At 39.2% G+C, this 21,335-nt stretch overlaps 7 protein-coding genes and 1 pseudogene across 9 annotated transcripts; 5 read left to right on the top strand and 3 right to left on the bottom strand.

Moving 5' to 3' along the window:
• Window positions 1–270: 270 nt before the first annotated feature.
• Window positions 271–6,107, top strand: LOC104745244 (nuclear pore complex protein NUP1). The gene is made up of 9 exons (XM_087487697.1): window positions 271–860; window positions 1,114–1,160; window positions 1,276–1,388; window positions 1,611–1,797; window positions 1,901–2,194; window positions 2,275–2,352; window positions 2,440–3,054; window positions 3,241–3,713; window positions 3,847–6,107. The coding sequence occupies exons 1-9, from the start codon at window positions 545–547 to the stop codon at window positions 5,705–5,707; spliced, it is 3,984 nt and encodes a 1,327-aa protein (XP_087343823.1). The 5' UTR covers window positions 271–544; the 3' UTR covers window positions 5,708–6,107.
• A 135-nt stretch (window positions 6,108–6,242) lies between these two features.
• Window positions 6,243–9,757, top strand: LOC147926265 (vacuolar protein sorting-associated protein 60.1). 2 transcript variants are annotated; one of them, XM_087487700.1, is made up of 7 exons: window positions 6,243–6,487; window positions 6,718–6,869; window positions 6,980–7,073; window positions 7,188–7,259; window positions 7,360–7,471; window positions 7,574–7,728; window positions 7,825–9,757. In XM_087487700.1, the coding sequence occupies exons 1-7, from the start codon at window positions 6,419–6,421 to the stop codon at window positions 7,876–7,878; spliced, it is 708 nt and encodes a 235-aa protein (XP_087343826.1). In that variant the 5' UTR covers window positions 6,243–6,418; the 3' UTR covers window positions 7,879–9,757. The 2 variants fall into 2 exon arrangements, with proteins under 2 accessions (XP_087343826.1, XP_087343825.1); XM_087487699.1 differs by having other exon boundaries at window positions 6,283–6,547.
• LOC147926264 (uncharacterized) lies at window positions 8,139–9,757 on the top strand. The gene has a single exon (XM_087487698.1). It carries the CDS (start codon window positions 8,139–8,141, stop codon window positions 9,603–9,605), a length of 1,467 nt encoding a protein of 488 aa, XP_087343824.1. The 3' UTR covers window positions 9,606–9,757.
• Window positions 9,651–11,089, bottom strand: LOC147926263 (nudix hydrolase 26, chloroplastic-like). Its single transcript, XM_087487701.1, has 6 exons — window positions 10,690–11,089; window positions 10,526–10,576; window positions 10,325–10,417; window positions 10,129–10,223; window positions 9,918–10,032; window positions 9,651–9,815 (listed from the first exon to the last, which is right to left on the bottom strand). Exons 1-6 carry the CDS (start codon window positions 10,996–10,998, stop codon window positions 9,753–9,755), a joined length of 726 nt encoding a protein of 241 aa, XP_087343827.1. The 5' UTR covers window positions 10,999–11,089; the 3' UTR covers window positions 9,651–9,752.
• LOC147926262 (small ribosomal subunit protein eS17y pseudogene) lies at window positions 11,084–12,400 on the bottom strand (annotated as a pseudogene). Its single transcript, XR_015581808.1, has 2 exons — window positions 12,255–12,400; window positions 11,084–11,724 (listed from the first exon to the last, which is right to left on the bottom strand). The product of XR_015581808.1 is annotated as a small ribosomal subunit protein eS17y pseudogene (transcript).
• Window positions 12,401–13,516: 1,116 nt separating this feature from the next.
• Window positions 13,517–16,853, bottom strand: LOC147926261 (cationic amino acid transporter 7, chloroplastic). The gene is made up of 4 exons (XM_087487661.1): window positions 16,317–16,853; window positions 15,678–16,246; window positions 15,339–15,570; window positions 13,517–14,158 (listed from the first exon to the last, which is right to left on the bottom strand). The coding sequence occupies exons 1-4, from the start codon at window positions 16,714–16,716 to the stop codon at window positions 13,602–13,604; spliced, it is 1,758 nt and encodes a 585-aa protein (XP_087343787.1). The 5' UTR covers window positions 16,717–16,853; the 3' UTR covers window positions 13,517–13,601.
• Window positions 16,854–18,182: 1,329 nt separating this feature from the next.
• On the top strand, window positions 18,183–19,227 carry LOC104767424 (transcription factor DIVARICATA-like). Its single transcript, XM_087486911.1, has 2 exons — window positions 18,183–18,573; window positions 18,836–19,227. Exons 1-2 carry the CDS (start codon window positions 18,323–18,325, stop codon window positions 19,062–19,064), a joined length of 480 nt encoding a protein of 159 aa, XP_087343037.1. The 5' UTR covers window positions 18,183–18,322; the 3' UTR covers window positions 19,065–19,227.
• A 766-nt stretch (window positions 19,228–19,993) lies between these two features.
• LOC104704166 (transcription factor SRM1-like) lies at window positions 19,994–21,110 on the top strand. The gene is made up of 2 exons (XM_010420300.2): window positions 19,994–20,403; window positions 20,641–21,110. Exons 1-2 carry the CDS (start codon window positions 20,099–20,101, stop codon window positions 20,945–20,947), a joined length of 612 nt encoding a protein of 203 aa, XP_010418602.2. The 5' UTR covers window positions 19,994–20,098; the 3' UTR covers window positions 20,948–21,110.
• Window positions 21,111–21,335: the final 225 nt, after the last annotated feature.

Below are 21,335 nucleotides of genomic sequence, written 5' to 3'. Positions count from 1 at the left end.
GCCATTTGTTATTTGTTTTTTTTTATTTATTTTTAATTTCGTCCGCGAGTGAGTGGTTGTGGGGCCTAATTGTCCAATAAAGCCCAGCCCACTAAGTCTCACCGTTTCAGTCGGAGATATTTTTTAGTGTGACTGGAGTATTGTCAAACGCTAAATCTTAACCATCAGATGAGTTCCATCTCACGGACGAGAATGATCTGTGTCCTTATTTTATGTGACGGTCGCTATCGGTAGTGTTTTCTTTATGGGAAAGACGAATATACCCTTTTCAAGGTGCGTTGCTTTACGCTCCTCTCGTTTTTTTTTGTTTTTTAAAAATTTATTTTTTGGTACCCTAAAACAATTGTTTTTTTTTTTTGTTTCTTCGGGTTCGCTCTTTCGTCTCGATTTTGGTGCCACAAATTAGAAAAAAACCCTAATTTCACCGAATTTTTTTTTTCAAATCCCTCTTTTCTCAATAAGTTCTTTTCGATTTTTCCTTAGGCGGAAAGGTTCGTTGTAACCCTAGATTCGTTTCTCAGTTTCTTTTTCGTTGGGTGGCTTAATGGCGAGCGCGGCACGCGGTGAAAGCAGCAACCCTTACGGCGGCGGATATGGAACCGGTGGAAAGGCTCGGAAGCCGACGGCTCGAAGGTCTCAGAAAACTCCGTATGATCGACCACCGACTTCCGTTAGAAACTCTGGACTTGGTGGCGGAGATGACAGAGGCGGCGGCTGGTTGTCGAAATTGGTGGATCCGGCTCAGAGGCTTATTACTTATAGTGCTCATAGGCTCTTCGCTTCGGTTTTCCGGAAACGCCTTGGCTCAGGTGAGACGCCTACGCAGTCTCCGGAGCAGCAGAAGCAGCTTCCAGAAAGAGGTAAGGGGTTTGTTGCTTTATTCGATGCAAATTTTTTATTTTATTTTTGGGTCTCATTCGCAGTTTCTGAGGTACTTAGAGAAGTTGATTTAGGAATTGTAGATTCAGAACTAAGAAGTACATAAAAGTTGTTGGAATGTTTAAGTACTTAGCTAGGTTGTTTATGTATTAATAGCAGTCACTTATTGAATTCTTTCTTCGCTTTTCTAAGTGGGCGTTGTTAATGTGTATTGTTTCTGTTATAATGGACCAGATGTGAATCTGGAGAGGAAGGTAGAACACAAGCAGGACGTCTCCAATGTAAGTAAATTAGCTTTATCTTTAGATGAAATATCTTCTTTCTTTGGATTTCCATTTTTTTTTAATCCTCTGTAGTGTAACTTATGTTTTATCTATTGATGTGTTCTATGTGAAGCTGTCGATGAAGAGTGATTTGATTCGGAGGGAAGATACCAATGCGTCTGTTGATCAAACCAAAGATGGATTTACAGATCTTGAGAAAATCTTACAGGGGAAAACTTTTACAAGGTACACTACAATAGAGTAACTATTTCCTCCTATTGCAATTAGAATTTCTTAATCTGTTGATTGATTCAACATTTCATAAATTGAATATAAACTCCCTATTATTGTTTCTCGTTTTTCTTTTTGGTGTGTTCATTTCAACATGTCTAGACCTGTTGGCGTTTTGAACTATAGTGAAACTTTTATGTTTTGAAAATCTGTTGATCACTTTCGATGATTTTACAGGTCTGAAGTTGATCGATTAACTACCTTGCTGCGTTCAAAAGCTGCTGATTCATCCACTGTGAATGAGGAGCAGAGAAATGAAGCGAATATTGTTGTGAGACATCCGCCATCACATGAGAGGGATAGGACGCATCTAAATAATGGAAGTATGAACGCCATTGTTTCGACACCTCCTGGAAGTTCGAGAGTAAGAAAGTTGTTAGACGTATTAGATATGCTAGTCTGTTTTAGCTGAGCTTCATACAAGTTCGAGTTGTTAATATTTTTGTTGTTGATGACATCCTTACCAGGCACTCGTCGAGTGTGTTGATTCGCCAGCACAGATTGCCAAGGCCTACATGGGTAGCCGACCTTCAGAAGTTACTCCTTCTATGTTGGGATTGCGTGGTCAAGCTGGTAGGGAAGATTCTGTTTTCCTGAACAGAACCCCGTTTCCGCAGAAGTCACCTACAATGTCACTGGTACCAAAGTCTTCTGGACAAAGACCTTTGGAAAATGGTTTTGTCACCCCTAGATCTCGGGGAAGATCTGCTGTTTATAGCATGGCCAGAACACCATACTCTAGGCCTCAGTCCACTGTGAAGGTTTCAGTTTTGAGCCATAATTATTTATGAAGCTTTCTACTTGCTTCCAGTTTTACATAATGTTCTTTTTTTTTTTCCAGATTGGGTCTCTTTTTCAAGCATCTCCAGGTACATGGGAAGGTAGCTTACCTTCTGGTTCTAGGCAAGGGTTTCAATCGGTGAGAACATTTTTGACTATGCATTAAACGGGTTTCAGATTATTCTCTGAAACAAAGTATTCACATGACTTTTATTTAATTTTGTAGGGTCTTAAACGGAGGAGCTCAGTCTTAGATAATGACGTAGGATCTGTGGGCCCTGTAAGGAGGATTCGTCAAAAATCTAACCTTTCGTCCCGAAGCTTGGCTCTTCCTGCTTCTGAGAGCCCACTTTCTGTCCGTGCCAATGGTGGACAAAAAACTACACATACATCTAGAGACAGTGCAGAGAATAATCCTGGTTCAAGTTTTAACCTTGTTCCTACCCAGTCCAGTGAGATGGCTTCAAAAATATTTCAAAAGCTTGATTATCTGGTCTCACCAAGGGAGAAATCACCAAGTAAGTTATCACCATCCATGCTACGTGGTCCCGCACTCAAAAGCCTACAGAATGTGGAGGCACCAAAGTTCTTGGATAATCTTCCTGAGAAGAAGGAAAATATGCCAGATTCTAGCTATCAAAAGCAGGAAAAATCTAGAGAGAGTGGCTCCAGAGAGGTTTTGGCCCCGAGTGAGAAGACTGGTGGTACTGTTGATGGCACAAGCAAAACAGGTTCCACTCAAGATCAGGAGACTCTTGGTAAAGGTGCCTATTTGCCTCTCACGAATTCGTTGGAAGAGCATCCTCCAAAAAAGAGAGCATTTCGAATGAGTGCGCATGAGGTATACTTTTTTTTATTTCTTATAGTTATATTTCCAGAATGTTAATGTCAAAGCGGGCAATCCTAAAATGCCAGCCCTAACACCTCTCTAGCTGCAAATATTATGTTGTTCATTCATATTTCTCCTTTCTCAATATTTTTATGGCACACCTTTGACCAGTCTATATATACAACTGCGATAATGCAGGATTTCTTGGATTTGGATGATGATCATGGTGCGGCATCTACTCCCTTTGAAGTGGTAGAAAAACAGAATGTCTTCAAAGTAGAGAAAAGTCGTATCAGCATGCCTAATGGGGAGAAACTACTTACTCCCTCTGAAGCGATGCCCTCTACATCATATATATCTAATGGTGTCGCATCTCAGGGTACTTCTAATGGATCTTTGGAAACTGGAAGGTTCAAGTTCTCGGCTTTGCCCACTGAAGCTGTTCAGCAAAGTAATATGGCCTCAGAGCCAACTTCAAAGTTCATACAAGAGACTGACAAATCGAGTATTTCTCCTGGCAAGCTTACCTCAAAAGAGAAAGTTATTTCTCTCGAAGAGCCTAAAAAAGCTGATGCTGTATTTCCCAGCTTCTTCTCATCACCGGCTGCCACTGACTTGTTAAATCAAAACGCTGGTGCATCTGCAGACATCAAGTTAAATGAGACGAGCAGGTTGGTGGCATGACTATTTTTGGCCTAGTTTGATAGGCACTTATTCCATCTCGTGTCTATTAACTAGCGAAGCTCACCCATATTGGTTATGAAATATTTTACTGGCTTCTGACTCTCTTTCTTCGTGTTGCAGCACTGGTTTTGGAGTATCAGAGGGTTGGGCAAAACCAACTGAATCAAAGAAAACTTTCAGCAACAGTGCTTCTGGAGCTGAGTCAACTACCTCAGCTGCATCAACCCTCAATGGTAGTATATTCTCAGCTGGAGCAAACGCTGTCAGTCCACCTCCAAATAATGGGTCTCTTAGTTCAGTCCCTTCCTTCCCACCTACTATCTCAAGTATACCTTCCAATAATTCTGTGGGTGATGTTCCGTCAACTGTGCAATCTCTTGCCGCTACTCCCAGTTCCTCTAGTATATTTGGAAAGTTGCCTGCTAATACCAGTAACGATAGCAACTCACAATCAACTACAGCACCACCCGCCTCTTCTACATCACCTTTCAAATTTGGGGAACATGCAGCTCCATTTTCTGCGCCAGCTGTAACTCAATCTAGCGGACAGATCTCAAAGGAGTCTGAAGTAAAAAAGTCAACATTTGAAAATACAAACACTTTCAAGTTTGGTGGAATGGCTTCAGCAGAGCCGAGCACTAGCAGCGGTTTTGGTGCTAAGTCCTCAGAAAATAAAAGCACGCCAGGTTTTGTGTTTGGAAGCTCATCTCCTGCTGTGGCAGATGCAGGTAAAAATATATTTGGTGGGACATCCTCTGTGGTTGGTGGCAGCACATTAAACCCATCTACTGCTGCATCATCTGCTCCTGTGAGCTCTGGAAGTTTAATATTTGGTGTGACATCTTCCTCAACCCCTGTGACGGAGACCGGCAAATTTTCTGTGAGTTCGGCAGCTACTAATGCCGGGAGTAATAATGCCGGAAGTAATATTTTTGGTACTTCCCCTCCTGCATTTTCAAGCTCTGGTAGTAGCATGTTTGGAAGTGTAGCTGCCAGTACCGGAGGCAGTATTTTTGGATTTAATGCTGGTTCATCAGCTTCATCAGCTTCTGCTGCTAGCTCTCAATCTCAGGCCTCGAATCTTTTCGGTGCTGCAAATGCTCAGACAGGTAATACTGGCAGCGGAACCACAACATCAACCCAAAGCACCCCCTTCCAGTTTGGTTCGTCTGCATCTGCTCCAACATTTGGTTCGTCTGGGAACTCTTCTCTTGCATCAAACAGTTCTCCATTTGTATTTGCTTCAGGCTCAACTCCTCAACTGAGTTCGATAAACTCCTCTGCAAGCTCTAGTGGTACAACAAGCTCTCCCCTATTTGGGTCAAGCTGGCAAGCTCCCAACTCTGCTCCAGTATTTAGTTCCTCGTTCACCCCTTCTTCATCTCCCTCCTTTAACTTTGGAGGATCGTCTGCTGCTACTGGTGGGTCAAGCACCCCTGCTCCCATTTTTGGTGCATCTACCAACACCCCATCATCATCACCTATCTTTGGTTTCAACTCAACCGGTCCTACCACTCCGCAGCAGCCGGTATTTGGTAACTCAGCCCCCTCAGCGAATCCATCACAGTCTGTGTTTGGTAACTCGAATTCCGGGTTTGCATTTGGTGCTCCTAATAACACAAATGGTATCAACAATAATAACCAACAAGTAAGCATGGAAGACAGCATGGCAGAAGACACAGACCAAGCTAATAAAGCATCCATGGTAGCGCCGCCAATGTTTGGACAACCGGCTGTCACGATGCCGCAACCGAACTTTGGCTTTGGCGGAGGAGCAGCGACACAGCCTTCATCAATGGCTAACCCGTTCCAGTTTGGAGGGCAGCCGATCGCAAGCACACCACAGAACGCATCACCTTTCCAGGCATCACAGAGTCTAGAGTTTCAAGGAGGTGGGAGCTTTTCACTAGGCAGCACTGGAGGCGGCGATAAGTCAGGACGCAGAATCTTTAAAGCGAAGAAAACCAACAGGAAGAAATAAGCAGCAGCACTAGGGGGGATGATACACCACCACACAAGAAAATGCATAGCTGGGCTCATGAAGAGAATCATACATAATCAGCCTTTTTGGTCTTTCTGTTGGCTATATATACTCGGGTAAACTGGGATGCAGAGCAGATGTGTCGTTTGATGAAAGAGGTAAAGAATATGCTTATTTCATCATCTCTTTTGTATTCGTGTCAACAATAGCAATGGATTTGGGAGTTAAAATTTGTCCAGGGTTATAAAAGTCGTAGGAAAGTTTTGTAATTCTCAGAAAGAAAAATACTGGAGTCTGTAAGAGTAGTAAGCTCTGTTTCTCTTTTTTTCCATTAAAAAAAAAAAAACTCTCTCTCTCTCTCTTCTATTGTAGTGTTTGTAATAAATATACTTTGGTCAAATCTTTCTTCAGTTTTGGTTTACGTTACTAAAATGTACTATGATTCATATGATAAACTCGGTTTGCAAAATTAAACCAAACCGAACCAAAATCGATTTTACCGTCTTCTTCTTCTTCTAGGAAGCTTCTTCTCGTTGACCAAATCTTTAAAAAGTTTCGTCTACTCAAAATCCAAACAGATTAAGGAAATTACGAAACCCTTTTAAGGACAAGTCTTCTTCTTTAAAAATTCGATTTCTCTCTCTGTCTCATCCGAATATTCCCAGAAAAGATTTCTTCACGGAGTAGAAGAAGAAGAAGAAGAAGAAGAAGATGAGGAGAGTTTTCGGCGCGAAAAAGAACACAGAGCCTCCTCCGTCTATTCAGGATGCCTCTGATCGGGTTTCCTCCTCCTCTCGTTTCTTATTTCAATTGGGAAATTTCCTCTTCGAAATCGTTTCTGTAATGTGATTTGGTTTTGAGATTTTCATAGTTTGGATTGACTGATGATATTTTAGATAGAGAACCAATGCTTAGGAAGGTTTAAGAGCTATAGGAAGAACCCCACTAAGATCCAAATGAAGAAGAAGAAGAAACTGAGTTTTGTTTTTATGTTTTTTTTTTGTGGTCAGATAAATAAAAGAGGAGATTCGGTAGAAGATAAGATTAAGAAGCTTGATGTTGAGCTCTGCAAATACAGAGAACAGATTAAAAAGACTAGACCTGGTCCTGCTCAAGAAGCTGTCAAAGCTCGTGCTATGAGGGTTCTCAAGCAGAAGAAAATGTCAGTCTTTTAAAGCATTCTATTTCTCAAAGCTTTACTCTGTTCATTGGAATATGTGTGGTTGATAATAATAAACAACACCTGCTTACATTGTTGCTTGCTTGAATTAGGTATGAAGGACAACGCGACATGCTCTATAATCAAACGTTCAATCTCGATCAAGTTTCATTCGCTGCTGAGGGACTCAAAGATGCTCAGCAAACTGTATGTTATCTTCTGTTCTCATCGTATTATAAATGATTTTGAGTCTTAACATAAAAAAGTTAAGAGATGTGTTTAAGTGTTTGAATGTTTTGTGTACCTATTCAATCTGTGCAGATGACAGCACTAAAATCTGCAAACAAGGAGTTGAAAGGAATGATGAAAACAGTAAAGATTCAAGATATTGATGTACGTTGTTTCAGTTACTTATAAACATGTTGGTTTTATTATCTGATTTCAAGTTTTTCTCTGGTGTTTGATTTGCCTGAAATTATCTCTGATGGTATAGAATCTGCAAGACGAGATGATGGATCTGATGGATGTGAGCTCTGAAATTCAAGAAACACTTGGTAGGAGCTACAATATTCCTGATGGCCTTGACGAAGATGACCTCATGGGAGGTATTATTCCTTGTTGTTCCGTAATGTGAAGATTAAGATAAAATCTCTTGCAACCCTATGCGTTTCTCATAATCATTTACACCTACTTTTGATGTATTACAGAGCTTGATGCTCTTGAAGCTGACATGGGAAACGAGACTGAAGCAGATGGAATGCCTTCTTATCTCCAACCCGATACAGAAACTGATTACGATAGCGAGCTTAACTTGCCTGCTGCACCAACAGGACACAATGGAGCTCCACATGGAAGAGTTCAGGTTACTTTTTAATTCTTAAGATTTCAAAATGCTTTAAGTATGATTACCTTGTGATGAATGGCTAATGAGACACCGTTCAACAATGTGATTCAACAGGCCGAGGATGAATTTGGATTACCAGCTGTGCCACGAGCTTCTCTCCGGGGATAAGTTCTGGCCATATCTCTTGTTGGATTGGAGTGGATTACTACTAAGCTTTATTTTAGACCTTAGTATTTTCCCATTCATCTTGTGCATAATTTAACTTTGATAAGTCTCTCCCTTTTGGCTTTTTCGTATTGAACTAATAATATTATGATTTTTATATTGAGATTTTTCTGTAATCCAATGGGCCAACCGATATCTTAATGGGCCTCTCGCCGCTTTGAATCTCCCTCTCCTTCTCTCTCTTTCTTGCTCCGTCGTCATCGATGGATCAACCACCACGAGATCGGAGCAAGCGACAATGGAAATTCTCAACGTTCGTCTACTCTTCATCGATCTTATTCCTTCTTCTTTCGATAATCGTACTCAGCTTCACTACGACTGATCTCTACAAAGTCCAGAGTCTAAGATTCACCTTCTCCGCGAACCGCATCTATAGCTATCTTCTAGGGTTCTACGACGGATCCCCCAAATCCAATTCCGAATCAGTGAAACCAGGTTCGTCTACCTCACATTGCGTGTTATGGATGGCTCCTTTTCTCTCAAGTGGTGGTTACAGCTCAGAAGCTTGGTCTTACATTTTATCACTTCGTCAACATCTAACAAACCCTAGATTTCGAATCACCATCGAACACCATGGCGATCTAGAATCTGTAGAGTTTTGGAATGGTTTAGCTAAGGAGACTAAAGAGCTAGCGGTAGAAATGTATAGAACACAGTGTAGACCCAACGAGACGATCGTTGTTTGTCATAGTGAGCCTGGTGCTTGGTATCCACCATTGTTCGAGACTCTTCCTTGTCCTCCTACTGGTTACGATGATTTCTTATCTGTAATTGGTAGAACAATGTTTGAAACTGATAGAGTTAATCAAGAACATGTGGAGCGATGTAACCAGATGGATCATGTTTGGGTTCCTACTGAGTTTCATGTCTCTTCTTTTGTACAAAGTGGGGTTGATTCTTCTAAAGTTGTCAAGATTGTGCAGCCTGTTGATGTCGCCTTCTTTGATCCTTTAAAGTATGAGCCTTTGGATCTGATGGCTGTTGGGGATTTGGTTTTGGGTTCTGAGATGAAGAAGTCGGGTTTGGGGTTTGTGTTCTTGAGTGTGTTTAAGTGGGAGCAGAGAAAAGGTTGGGATGTGTTGTTGAAAGCTTACCTCAGAGAGTTCTCTGGTAGTGACAGTGTTGCTCTGTTTTTGCTGACAAACGCGTATCACTCAGACAGCGATTTCGGGAACAAGATTCTAGATTTCGTGGAAGATTTGAATATGGAAGAGACTCGAAATGGTTACCCTTATGTGTATGTGATTGATAAACACATAGCTCAAGTTGATTTACCTCGGTTGTACAAAGCAGCTGATGCGTTTGTGTTGCCTACAAGAGGCGAAGGATGGGGAAGACCGATAGTGGAAGCTATGGCAATGTCTTTGCCTGTGATAACAACGAACTGGTCAGGACCAACTGAGTATCTGACAGAGCAGAATGGTTACCCGTTGGTGGTTGAGGAGATGAGTGAAGTGACGGAAGGTCCTTTTGAAGGGCATCTATGGGCAGAGCCATCTGTGGATAAGCTTAGGGTTCTAATGAGGCATGTAATGAATAATCAGGATGAGGCTAAGGTTAAAGGAAAGCGTGGAAGAGATGACATGATACAGAAGTTTGCTCCTGAGGTTGTTGCTAAGGTTGTTGCAGATCAAATCGAGAGGATCTTTGATGAGAAAATAAGAACATGATACGATTTCACACACTTTTGCTTAGATCAAAGTAAGAAAACGAGAGGGAACCAGAATTGTATTTTTATTCATGGATTGTTCATAAAAAAGCAAATTATGTCAAGAACAGCTTATTCTCTGAGTTTCGTTAAGTTTAATGTTTCTTGTTTAAAGATGAGAAGCGAAAGCTGACATGACTTCCTTGTACACTGGCTTCTTGAAATCCACTGCCTGTATAATGATGGAAATAGAAGAAGACGATGAGTAGAGAGAAGTGGTAGAATCTAATAAAAGTTGAAGCTGAATACAAAGAAGTAGTAAAGTTGTACGCACTTGTTCAATGACTTGATCAGGAGAAGTCCAGGACCATTCACCAAACTCAGGTTTCTCAGTTCCATCACCAAGAAGATTGATTTCATCATCTTTCCCAGTAAATTTCAGAAGAAACCTGAGAATACTCAAAATATGTGAACAAGAACCGAAGTGAAATGACATGATTCTTGATCATCTCTGTCTTGAGTATCCCAAAAAAAAAAAGACTAACCATTTCTGTGCTTGACCCTTCCAATCAGAACCCCAACGGACCTTAAGCTTCTCTCTAACAACAGGAGGGAAGTCGTAGGTTATCCAGTGAGGAGCCTATAGCCAAATATGAATTGTTGAAACATGTTCAATCATCATCGTTAGTGATTGATTGATTGATTGATTGATATGTAAGGTTTGAAGAAGCAAAAAAAGACCTCAGCAACAATCTCAGCGGAGTGAACTCCAGTCTCTTCTTTAAGTTCTCTCATAACTGCAACTCTTGGATCTTCACCCTCGTCGATTCCACCCTATTTAAACAACATCAACACACGATCCTACTCAACCAATTGATTCCACAACAAAACCCCATTATAACATTTTGAATCGAATTAGCGAAGAAACAGATTCAAATCTACCTGAGGCATTTGCCAAGCACTGGGAATATCCAACCTCGAGGCAGTGAAAATCTGCAATTAAAAATTGAGAAACCAAAACCTTTCATCATCAGCTTAAAAACCAAAAAAAATTAGAGAAGATGAAGAAGCTGAGTGTCTCCGATGAATTCATCAATCATCATCACCTTTTTGGAATCATTCATGAGGCATACACCGACATTTCTTCTGTAACCTTCGGGAGGAGACTCCATTGACGACGACGAAGAACAACAACACCCAGCAGAGGAAGGGCAGCGGTGGAGGAAGGGCAGGCTGGAGAATTTGAGAGGTTTTGAAGGGTAATTTCGGAAAAAAGGAATCACAGACGGAGAAGTTGAATGATGTATGAGAAGAAGAGGTCGGTAGTACAATGCCATCAGAGAGGCGACTTCCAATTTCGACGATACTGGAAAAATATAATATCTAATTGGACGATTATGTCCTTGACTCTTCATATATAATTACGAACATAACCTTTCTCTCTTGTTTATGAGTTTCACATGTATAGTAAAGTCCAATTTCAATTTTGCTAATCACATATGAAAAGCTTCTGTGAATTATCACAGTATGGTTTTCAACTGAATTCAATTTCAAATCAAAACAAAAAAAGTCAAAATGATAATAAGAACATAAAAATACAAAGTCAAAAACAAAAAGCAAGAGCTGTAAATTCCATATGTTGATTCAACCCATACTAGACCAATTTAACCAAACTCTCTCTCAGTCTTTCTAAGACTCCTTTAGTATCTCTTTGGTGGCCTGCTAAACAAATTGTTGCCGGGTGCAGCAAAAGCTTGTGGCTCAACTGTAGAAAACCCACTAGTATCAGACATTCCCAAAGAAGCAAGCATCTCTAGTGTCTCTTTGTCAACCTTAATCTCATCGGTTTTAATGGCTGACTCGTCGGGGACAAAGTCCATTCTTCTCTCGCGTTCTTCCTCTTGTAGCTTGAGTGAAATACCACGGACTGGACCCTTTTGGATACGTTTCATCAAGTGGGTGGAGAACCCAGCAATCTTGTTGCGTAATCTTTTCGATGGGATGATTGCGACTTCTTCCAATATCTTTTTGTTGGTGTGGAAGTCAAGAGTCATACGTGAGTAGTACTTCTCAATCACCTGACGTGACGACTTCTTCACTGTTTTGGTACGTACACGACCCATCTTTTTTCACAAGCTTACCTGCGCCCAACAAATTTAAGACAACCCACAGATACGTCAACTTCTGACTACTAAACTTAGGCTCGTGTAACTACAAATAGTGTTATTTACTGTGAACTACGACTCAGGTTTTTGTTAGGACACCAACAAGTCAAAATCTTCGAACTTTGAAACAGCATCAGAGATGAATCAAACATTATTGCCGTGAATATCAAAACCAGTATTCAGTTTCAGTTATTTTGTGAAATGCCGACATTTGAGGTAAATGATTCAATCTAATAGAGATGCAGAACAAAACAATCAAGAGAGATCCAAAATTGAGCTGCATTGGAACACAAAATTGAAATTGAATACTTCAAAAATCAAACCTGCATCTTAAATACAAAATGAATTTTCACAGCTTCTATATGAATCTAACACAATCAAAGACTAAACTTCTCAGACACAAATCGCAAATGTTAAAATCAAAAATTAGGCACAAGACTACTGATTTTTCTTATGTGTTCCAATCCTCTATTATGAAATGCGGTTTAAAGGTAACGAGAACGTACCTGTAAGGCTTGGCCGGAGCTGGAGAGTAGAGAAGCCTGTGGACGCGGCGGCAAAAGAAAACAGTAGACAGCAAAAGAAGGGAGCTGGCGAAAGGCTTGTGGACTATTTTAATAAGAGACTCCTCAACGAATGTTTAGGGTTCTACGATTGTACTCGTCTATACTCGGGACTATTTTAACACAGTGTATCTTAACCAATAGTAATATTACACGTCATAGACGTATTTGGACTTTAGTTTCCCGATACAACTTATTTTAAATGGGCTTTAATATGAGGCCAATTTGTATTTGTGCACCCATGGGACAGGAAGATCCAATAAATAAATGGGCTTTCTTACGAGCAAACACGTAGAAGTTGTCTTTTTTCGTTACCTTATCCATGATTTTTAACTGAACAGAGTGGACCACCTACATTTTCGACATAACCGGATGGAATAAACTTTATTTTACTTTTTATTGGTGGAGTATATAATAACGATCTTGCAAATGGCCAAGCCTTACTGTTGTCTTGTCTTTAGCATCTACTCAAAAGTCTCATCCCTTTTCTAAACTTATTGACATCTTTATCTTCTAATATTCGTATCAAAACTTATGCATATTATCTCTATCCATTTTATCAAAACACTATTTGATCACATAACTTGACAGAAATTTCATTATAAAAAAATGATAGGATATTAATTAAGTTATATTTTTGGAGTTGTCTTCATTTTAGTGGGTTTTGAATATATAATTTTTAGAGGATAATAAAATATTCTATTATATCTGTAAAGCGAATGTCAAAAGACTGAAAATCAAAATACAAATCTTTGACAAAAAGAAAAGGAAGTCAACGAACATGAAGAAATAACACTCAACTCAAGTGTTTATTTTTTTTGAAAGGCAAAGAAAGTGAAGGTTTTGACTACTCTGAAAATGGACTTCACTAGCTTCGGCACAGCTTGCCTTGACTTCCGTTTATATTTCACATATATGTATTCATTTTTCTCTTAAGCAAACATATTTTGAAGCTTTTTTTTTTTTTAACTTCAGATTTCTTTCTTTTTAAAAAATAAACTACATGACATATTGACATTTAATATACCTTGTTATATGCAACTAAAACATGATAACATCAGTTCATACCTCAAACTCACCACTGAATAAGCTCCTATTTTGCAAATGTTACATCAACAATTCAGTGTCCACTCTCTCTCTCCTCTACTTGTTTAACACAAAATGAATTATTTGTTGTTTTTGTTCAAAGAGAGAACCTTGCCTAATGAGAGACAACAAGATTGTGACCAAGTTCTTTTGTGGGTCAAAATCGTCAGCAAAAGTTCATTTTACTAAAACAATGCATTTTAATTAACACAAAACTGATCTGTTGATTCTTTCAAGGCTTTCCATGTCTTTGAAATCAAGAGACCCATCTCCTTCAGCATCAAAGCTCGCATGAACACTATAAAACACATACACAAGCACTGCCAATCCGGAGAAGAACCCGAATCTGATATAAGAAGGAGCATCCAACGATCCAAGCAAGAAAATGTTCAAAGATATCGAAACGCATGGAGTCCACGGCATCAACGGTACACCCCAAAACTCAGGGATCATAGCTTGAGGTACAACACAATGAAATATCTGCACGATGGCTATAGCCGTGACCGCACTGGCTCCAAGCATGAACCATCTAAGTGGCCCCGGCGGTGCGAGTTGCCACACTAAGGTGAAAAAAACTGAGGTTATGGTGAATAGGCAAAGGAAGGAGAGTGTTGGCCATGGCTTGGTGTATCCGACCACTACATAACGGCGGAATATAACGGCGTTCGCCACCATGTAGAAGACAAAGAGCGTTCCAATAGAGACTAGGTTTAAGAGGACGTTTAGGTCGGTGAAGAGGGCGAGAGCTGCCGTGAATATTCCTGAATAAACAGTGTAGATAGCAATAAAGAGTTAAGCAGAAAGGATATGCCGATATCCGCATTCTTTAGCGAGTTTAATCAACCAGTTAAGTATTTGATAACGCAGATATATTCCAAGATGTCTAAAGTTGATTTTGTAATAAAATAAAGATATTGCAAGAATCACTTCCACTAGTTCACTTGGTGAATAAGACACCTATTTAGGAAAGATTTTGAGTTTTTATTCCACGTTAAAGATCTCTCTCTTGGTCTTTGATCAAAAAGGTTATAGATCAAACTTGAGTTTCCTGGTTTATAAAATATAGTATCCAAGACTTTGAGATGAGCACTTTAACTTTGGAACAAATGAACAAAATAAAGTGGGTATTGATTCGTTACCACGACTCAAATTATGTGGGGAAAACTCACATTATTATGCAGACATAATATAAATAATGATTCCAAGATCTTACGCACCAATAATGATGAACTTATATATACATTATTATGCAGACTGATGATGACCTGACCTAAAGATGTTTATGCGTAAACGTTGCAAAAAGTTCGGAAATTTGAGTGCCTTGAACCAAAGAAAAAAAAAAGCTGAACATATCAATTTTCAATAAAGGACAAAAAGAGACCAAAGAGACTCAACAATAAGTCACAATCAAAACCGTTGAAAAAATTAAAACCTTTTGAACCCGTTTGGTGAACACGAGGGCGACATTTTTATCGTATTCGATGCTCTAAATGAAGACCCAAAGCCAAAAAAAAACACAAAAGAACATAAGACTGCGGCATACATTAATATAGAGAGACACAGTTACACACAGCTACAAAACCACAATCTCAATCAAATTCAGTTGAGGAAGATTGTTATTCTTTTGTTTTCGCCCCCTTCCTTACACGTATATGTATGCAAATTCACGTGTAAAGTATGATTGACATTACGCTCAATCCAAAAAAGATCGATCATTGAAACAAACAAACAAACAAAAAACCTAAAAAATGGGATGTCCCCCACTTTCCAATTGTCTCTTCTTTATCTTTTCATGAAAATAAAAAACAGAGAAAAAACATAAGCAAAACTCCAACATAACCTTTGAAAACTAATTAACCTTTTTCCTATATATGATTAGATGTTAATTAAAATAGCAAGAACAAAAAAAATGTTTAAAGAGTGAGTGAGGACAAAAGTTACCAAGAAAAGCGGAAGCGTTGACTGGAGTAGAAGTCTTGGGATGAACCTTAGCAAACCAAGTAGGGATCACTCTTGACCGTCCGATCACACACATGTACCTAGCCTGACCCAACATGGCTACCAACAACGACGTTAATATCCCAAAACTTGCTCCAATCCCAACCACTTTCGTCACCCATTCCCATCCTTCCGAATTACTAAACGCCGCCGAATACGGTGCCTCAGCATCTATCTAAATATGCGTACATACACACCATACCATTACTACCAAACCAATAGAAATATTAACTAAATTAGTAAATAAAAAGTACCACATTATTAATGTACAACGTTACGGACCAGATCGTAGGGGAGGAGCATTGACATGGACAAAGCCATTAAACAGTAAAGTACAATGACGATTGCGACTGAGCCAGAGATTCCCATTGGTATATCTTTGACCGGGTCTTTTACTTCTTCAGCCATTGTCGAAACGGCGTCGTATCCTATATAACTTAGGTAAACCATAGCAGCTCCGTTAAACACACCCGAAGCTCCGAAAGGGAAGAACCCGGACGGGTTATCCGGGTTATCGGGTCGGGTTAAATTCTTCACGTCTCCTTTCCAAAAACCCATAACGATGACGAACACTATGAAGGCAATGTGTAACGCCGTTAAAATCATGTTCACCTTAGAACTCTCTCTCGTGCTGTAACAGATGATGAAAGTAACGGCGAGGACGACGGTAACGGCGATCGGATCTATCTCGTTGAATCCGTTAGGGAGACCGGAGACGACGAATCTCCACTCCGACGTTGAGATTCCGAAAGCGGATCCGAGGTAAGCGGTGAAACCTCTCGAAACGGCGGCGTTTGACATCACGTAGTCCATTATCAGATTCGCTCCGGTTATAAACGCGGGGAACTCGCCTGTAAACGAACAAAACGGTGAGTTTTGATTTTTGGGCGGGAGAGTGTTGTATTGTATGTAGTTACTGACCGAATGTGATACGGATGTAGCTGAAAGCGCCGCCGGCGACGGGGAGATGGACGGCGAACTCGGTGTAACAGAAGGCGGAGAGGAGAGCGCAGAGACCGGCGATTGCGTAGGAGACGACGATTGATGGACCAGCGTAGAGACGACTAGCGCGGCCGGTGGTGACGAAGACACCGGCGCCTATCATTCCTCCGATTCCGAGTCCGATTAGATCGTACCAACGGAGAGTGCGGCGCATCTGTTCGCCGGAGACGGCTCGTACGCGGCTCATCTCGTCGTAGGAAGTGGAAACGGAAACGGCGCGGCGGGAGAAGCGGGAAGGAGTGTCGGAGAGTGAGTTGAGGTAAACACGGAGGCTAGAGAAGGAGGTGTCTCCGCCGTAGTTGCGGTATTGGGCCTCCATTTAGGATTCGGTCGGATCAATATGTATCGGATTGTATAATGTTTTGAAAGCAGTGGTTTTATAATGTGTGAGAGAGATTTGCACCAAAAAAAAAAGAAAGGAGTGATGCTTTTTGCCTTTTGGGTGTAATTATTACTAGAAGATTTGGGGACACTAAATTTAGGGTGTGAATGGTAATTGTGGTCGGGGCAGACAAATCCGTCTGCAGATCAGACTGTTCTGTTTTAAGTGTGGACAGCAGACCGCTGCGGTCCAACTCTATTTGTAGAGAAAAACGGCTCGCAGTTGGTCCGCTGCAGTCTTGTTTCTATTTTCTGTAGACCGCACTACTGCGGACTAAACACAATGAATAGTAAACAAAAAACGGTTTGATCAGCAGATGGATTTATCCGCCCCAACCGCTGCAACCATTCACAACCTTAGTATCTTATTGTTTTTGGTCAACCTAGTTTTAATTTGCAATAAATAAATCATGTAAGCATAGTCTAGAAAGACACTAATCCGTTTTAGTCTTCACAATATTTTATTTTAAAAATGTTTCAAAGCACATAATTTTATTTGTTTGTTTTGCCACTTTCCCGGTAATGGCTTAGCTTAATTGTTGTTTATGATATTGTTTTTTTCACAACTTGTTGATAATATTCACAACTTGTTTGTTTAACGACTGCAATCAACGAATACGATCGTCGGATCGTGTTATTCATTTGAGTGTCACAATGACTAGAAGTAACCGGGACTAGTGGCTGGACAAATTTATTCACAACTTGGTGAAAAAAAGTATGATTGATTACTGTTGGTCTGTTGCCCCTAATTTATGTGAAGAGACATCAAACACTTTACAAGGAGTTTAGCTGCATGCTTCGGAGATGAAAGGGAAAAATCCATCATATGATCGTTGGTTGATTCTATGTCACAAGGTTTCATAAAACGAGATTATTTTCTAGCACGATTATCGAGGTTGAGAGTTTAGGATTATCCCGATTTGACTCTTATAGTTAATGAAATTTTAGTATTTCTATGGATTTAGAAAAAAATCTACTATATAACAAAAAAAAAATTAACAACTTTTTGTTTATTTTGTAACAAGGAAAGTACTGTTCTTAATTTACAAAATTAAAAATTTGAGTATTTATTTGTTTTTGTGTTATATTTTTTTTTCACTTTCTAGAACTTTTGTATTATAAATATGACATATTTATATATTTAAATTAAAAATTTTACCATGTGTCAAAACCACAAATATGTACATATCATAATGTATTTGGTTGTATATTTTTCATTCTTGATAAGTAATAAAATACATAACTTTAAATAAAAAGATATATACTAAGTAACTAAATGAATGAGCAGTAAAATCAGGAAAAGAAATTAAACAAAGAGAAGACAAGTTACCTTTTAATATAAGAAAAAAAGGAAGAAAAACTTAAGACACCTCAGTTAGAGAGAGGACAAGTCATATACTTATCTTTTTGTTACTTGAGTTAATTTATAAGCTGCTCTATATATCCCTTACAAGGGTTATCTACATATTACATATAGTTCTCCAAATTCATAAACATTTTTTTTGGTTGTCAACTTCATCATTCTCTAATTTATTTTGGGATTCATGGCTGAAAATTCATGGACGAGAGAGGAGAACGAGAAGTTCAAGGATTCACTAGTGGTGTTCTCTGCCTTTTTGCCTACTCGATTGGAGAAAATTGCCGAGTATTTGCAAAAACCGGTGCCTGATGTTAAGAAGCATTACGAGGAAATGGTCAACGATCTTTTACGAGGAGTAGCTTTTCCTAATGAATTAAATGAGGCTCAGAGTTCCTACGAGGCAGAGAGAACTAAATGGTGTAAAGAAACACACGAGTAAGTACATACATATATATATAAGGATGATTGATGAGTTCAGATTTTTTTTTTTTTTTTTGTTATTTAGTGGAATTTACATTTACATACATGTTGATAAAGTGATATTGATAGATTAGCGAAAATATCATGTGGATCTAGCTAGACGTATTTGAGTCAATTTTGATCATTAACTAATTTTGCATTGTGAAACATGATTAAAAATGGGCTGATCTCATATATAATTCTCACGAATACAAAATGGTGAAAAATTGTAATGCAGATGGTTTCTGATCGGGTTAAAGCGGTATGGGAAAGACTGGCGTAAAATTGCTATCTTACTGGATACCAAGAACCCGATGCAAGTTGCAATGAATGCACATAAGTATTTCGACAGGCCAACAAGAGCTAATTCATCCACAGTGGCAGCCACAACAAGAGCCAGTTGTTCGTTCACCATGCTAAGCCCTCCAACTCAAAGTGATATCTTTATGACCGTATTTAACAACTAAATATAAAAATGCTTTGTCAAAACAAATTGAAAGCCTAACGATACTGAAGGCCCTTGATTTTTATTTTTTTTGAAGTGTGAGGTAAATCCCTTAGGAATTTGGGATTTGCATCTATGTATTGTAAACCATATTTTATTTACTTTTGTGGTCAGCTATTTTATTTTCTATGAGCTCATGGGTCAATTTACGGTTTTAGATACGAAACCGTGTTTGTTTTTATAAACTGAGGGCTAAGTTTGTAATTTTCACCTACGTTTTAATTTGCCGACTCCAACCTCTATAAATTCTCAGCTTCTCAAAATCAAAACGAACAAACAACGCGCTCGCTCTTCTTCAGTAACAGATTCCACAAAAACGATCTTCTTGATTCTTGAAATATTCACGATCTCTTTTTTTTTTTGCTCGTTTTCTTTGGATACTACTCTATGGCTTCGATTCCGCAGTGGACGTCGGAGGAACACAAGCGTGTTCCTAGGTTTGGTACGTAGTTTCGGTATAGCTAGGGGGATATGAGTTTCACTTGAAGATGTTCAAGTTTATAGGATGATATTAATGATGATATCAAGTGTATAGGGAGTATATGTGTGTTTTGACTTGATGATGATCAAGCGTATAGGGTGATGATCATGATGAAATAAGACCAAAATTTATAAGAAGTATATAAATTGAACTCTTTCTTGTACTGGAAGTTAATGCAACTCTTTTTGCTCTTCTGTGATGAACAGTACGCATCAACACGCTTAAAAAAATTCAAAGAATGAGAGTATTGATAAGTCAGATAAATAATATGCGGGGTTAAGAACGAAACAAAAATAAATCGTCTGTTACTTTTGTTAAATAAAGTGAAGATGAGGGATAATTGTGCAATTTTCCCTATTATTTTCTCACTATAAATCTGATAGGAAACGAGAAAACCCTCAATAAAATTTGCCTTGAGAAGGATTTATATTTGTTGCTTCTATCAGATTCCTGATCTTTAGCGATCTCTCTAGATTTCTATCTATCTCTCTCTCTCTTTTTCTTGGATACTTACTATGGGTTCGAATCCAGGGTGGTCGAGGGATGATGACAAGCGTTTTGAGAAAGCTCTGAACGTATACCGGGACGAAAGCTCGCCGACTTTTTTTGAGGACATCGCCCTTTTTGTGAAAAAACCGATCAATGAGGTGTATTACTACTACAAGGCGTTGGTCGACGATGTTGAGCTCATCCAATCGGATAACTTTGACTTGCCTAGGTACCAAGAGGACGATTACAAGTCACTGAAGGAGGTGACTCAGTCCAATAACAAGGTTAAGGAGAAAGCGAAGGGAAATCCTTGGACAGCAGAGGAACAGAGGTTAGTCAAAAATACTATCTCGATCGCTATAGTGATTACAAAATTAGGGTTTGATTAGTACTTTTGACTAGGGAAAGTACTATGCAATTTAGAACTTGCTATGGTATGGTAACGGTTGATGATTTAGGGTTGTTTTTGGTAAGGGTGATGAACGTATAGTTGTTAGATATAATTGTTAGTTCGTTTTAATGTGATCTTGGTTATGGACTTTTTTGGTTTGATTCATGTGATTTTCAGGTTGTTTCTAGAAGGACTAGAGAAGTTCGGGAAAGGAGATTGGAAGAACATATCGAGGGAATGTGTGAAGTCAAAGAATCCGATGCAAGTGGCAAGCCATGCTCAGAAGTATTACATAAGGCAAAATTCTGATAGGAAGAAGGGGAAACGCTCGAGTATCCATGACATGACTCTGGGAGATGTGCGGCCGCCAAACGTAACCGTCCCTGGATCCAACTTGAAGCCTATGGGCGGGCAGCCAGAATTTGGTGGCCAAATTCCTCCGTGTCAAAACTATTATCCCCAAAACAACGTCGGGCCTTTGTGATGATAATGATGATGGGTGTTTTAGCAGGCTTTGACGAACTATGTTAAGGCTTAAGTTTTTTTTTTTTTTTTTTTTTTGGTCTAGGGTTTTAGAGTCTTGGTTTCTGGTAAAGATTTGGGTTTTAAAGAAACTTGAATGGCAATTTATTTAGTTGATGAAAAAGTTTCAAAAACCTAATTTTCCTAATTAAATGTTATGAAAGCAGTCTCTTTCTTCCAAAATCATCTAAAATGGAGTAGCTAATAATGCTGGTTATGTAAAACTAAAAACCATTTTTTAAAAAAATCTAGCTCTAAGTTTCTGAATCCATTGGATGCTGGGATTTTAAGAAATTCTTACCCAATTTTTTAAACCGGATTTTCATAAAACATACAGTCTTATTCTTTCT

This window comes from Camelina sativa, chromosome 15, assembly GCF_030686135.1.
Source record: "Camelina sativa cultivar CO46 ecotype springtype chromosome 15, ASM3068613v1".
Taxonomy (NCBI): Eukaryota; Viridiplantae; Streptophyta; class Magnoliopsida; order Brassicales; family Brassicaceae; genus Camelina; species Camelina sativa.
Note: the sequence above shows the minus strand (reverse complement) of the source record. Positions and strands in the feature narration are given on the sequence as shown.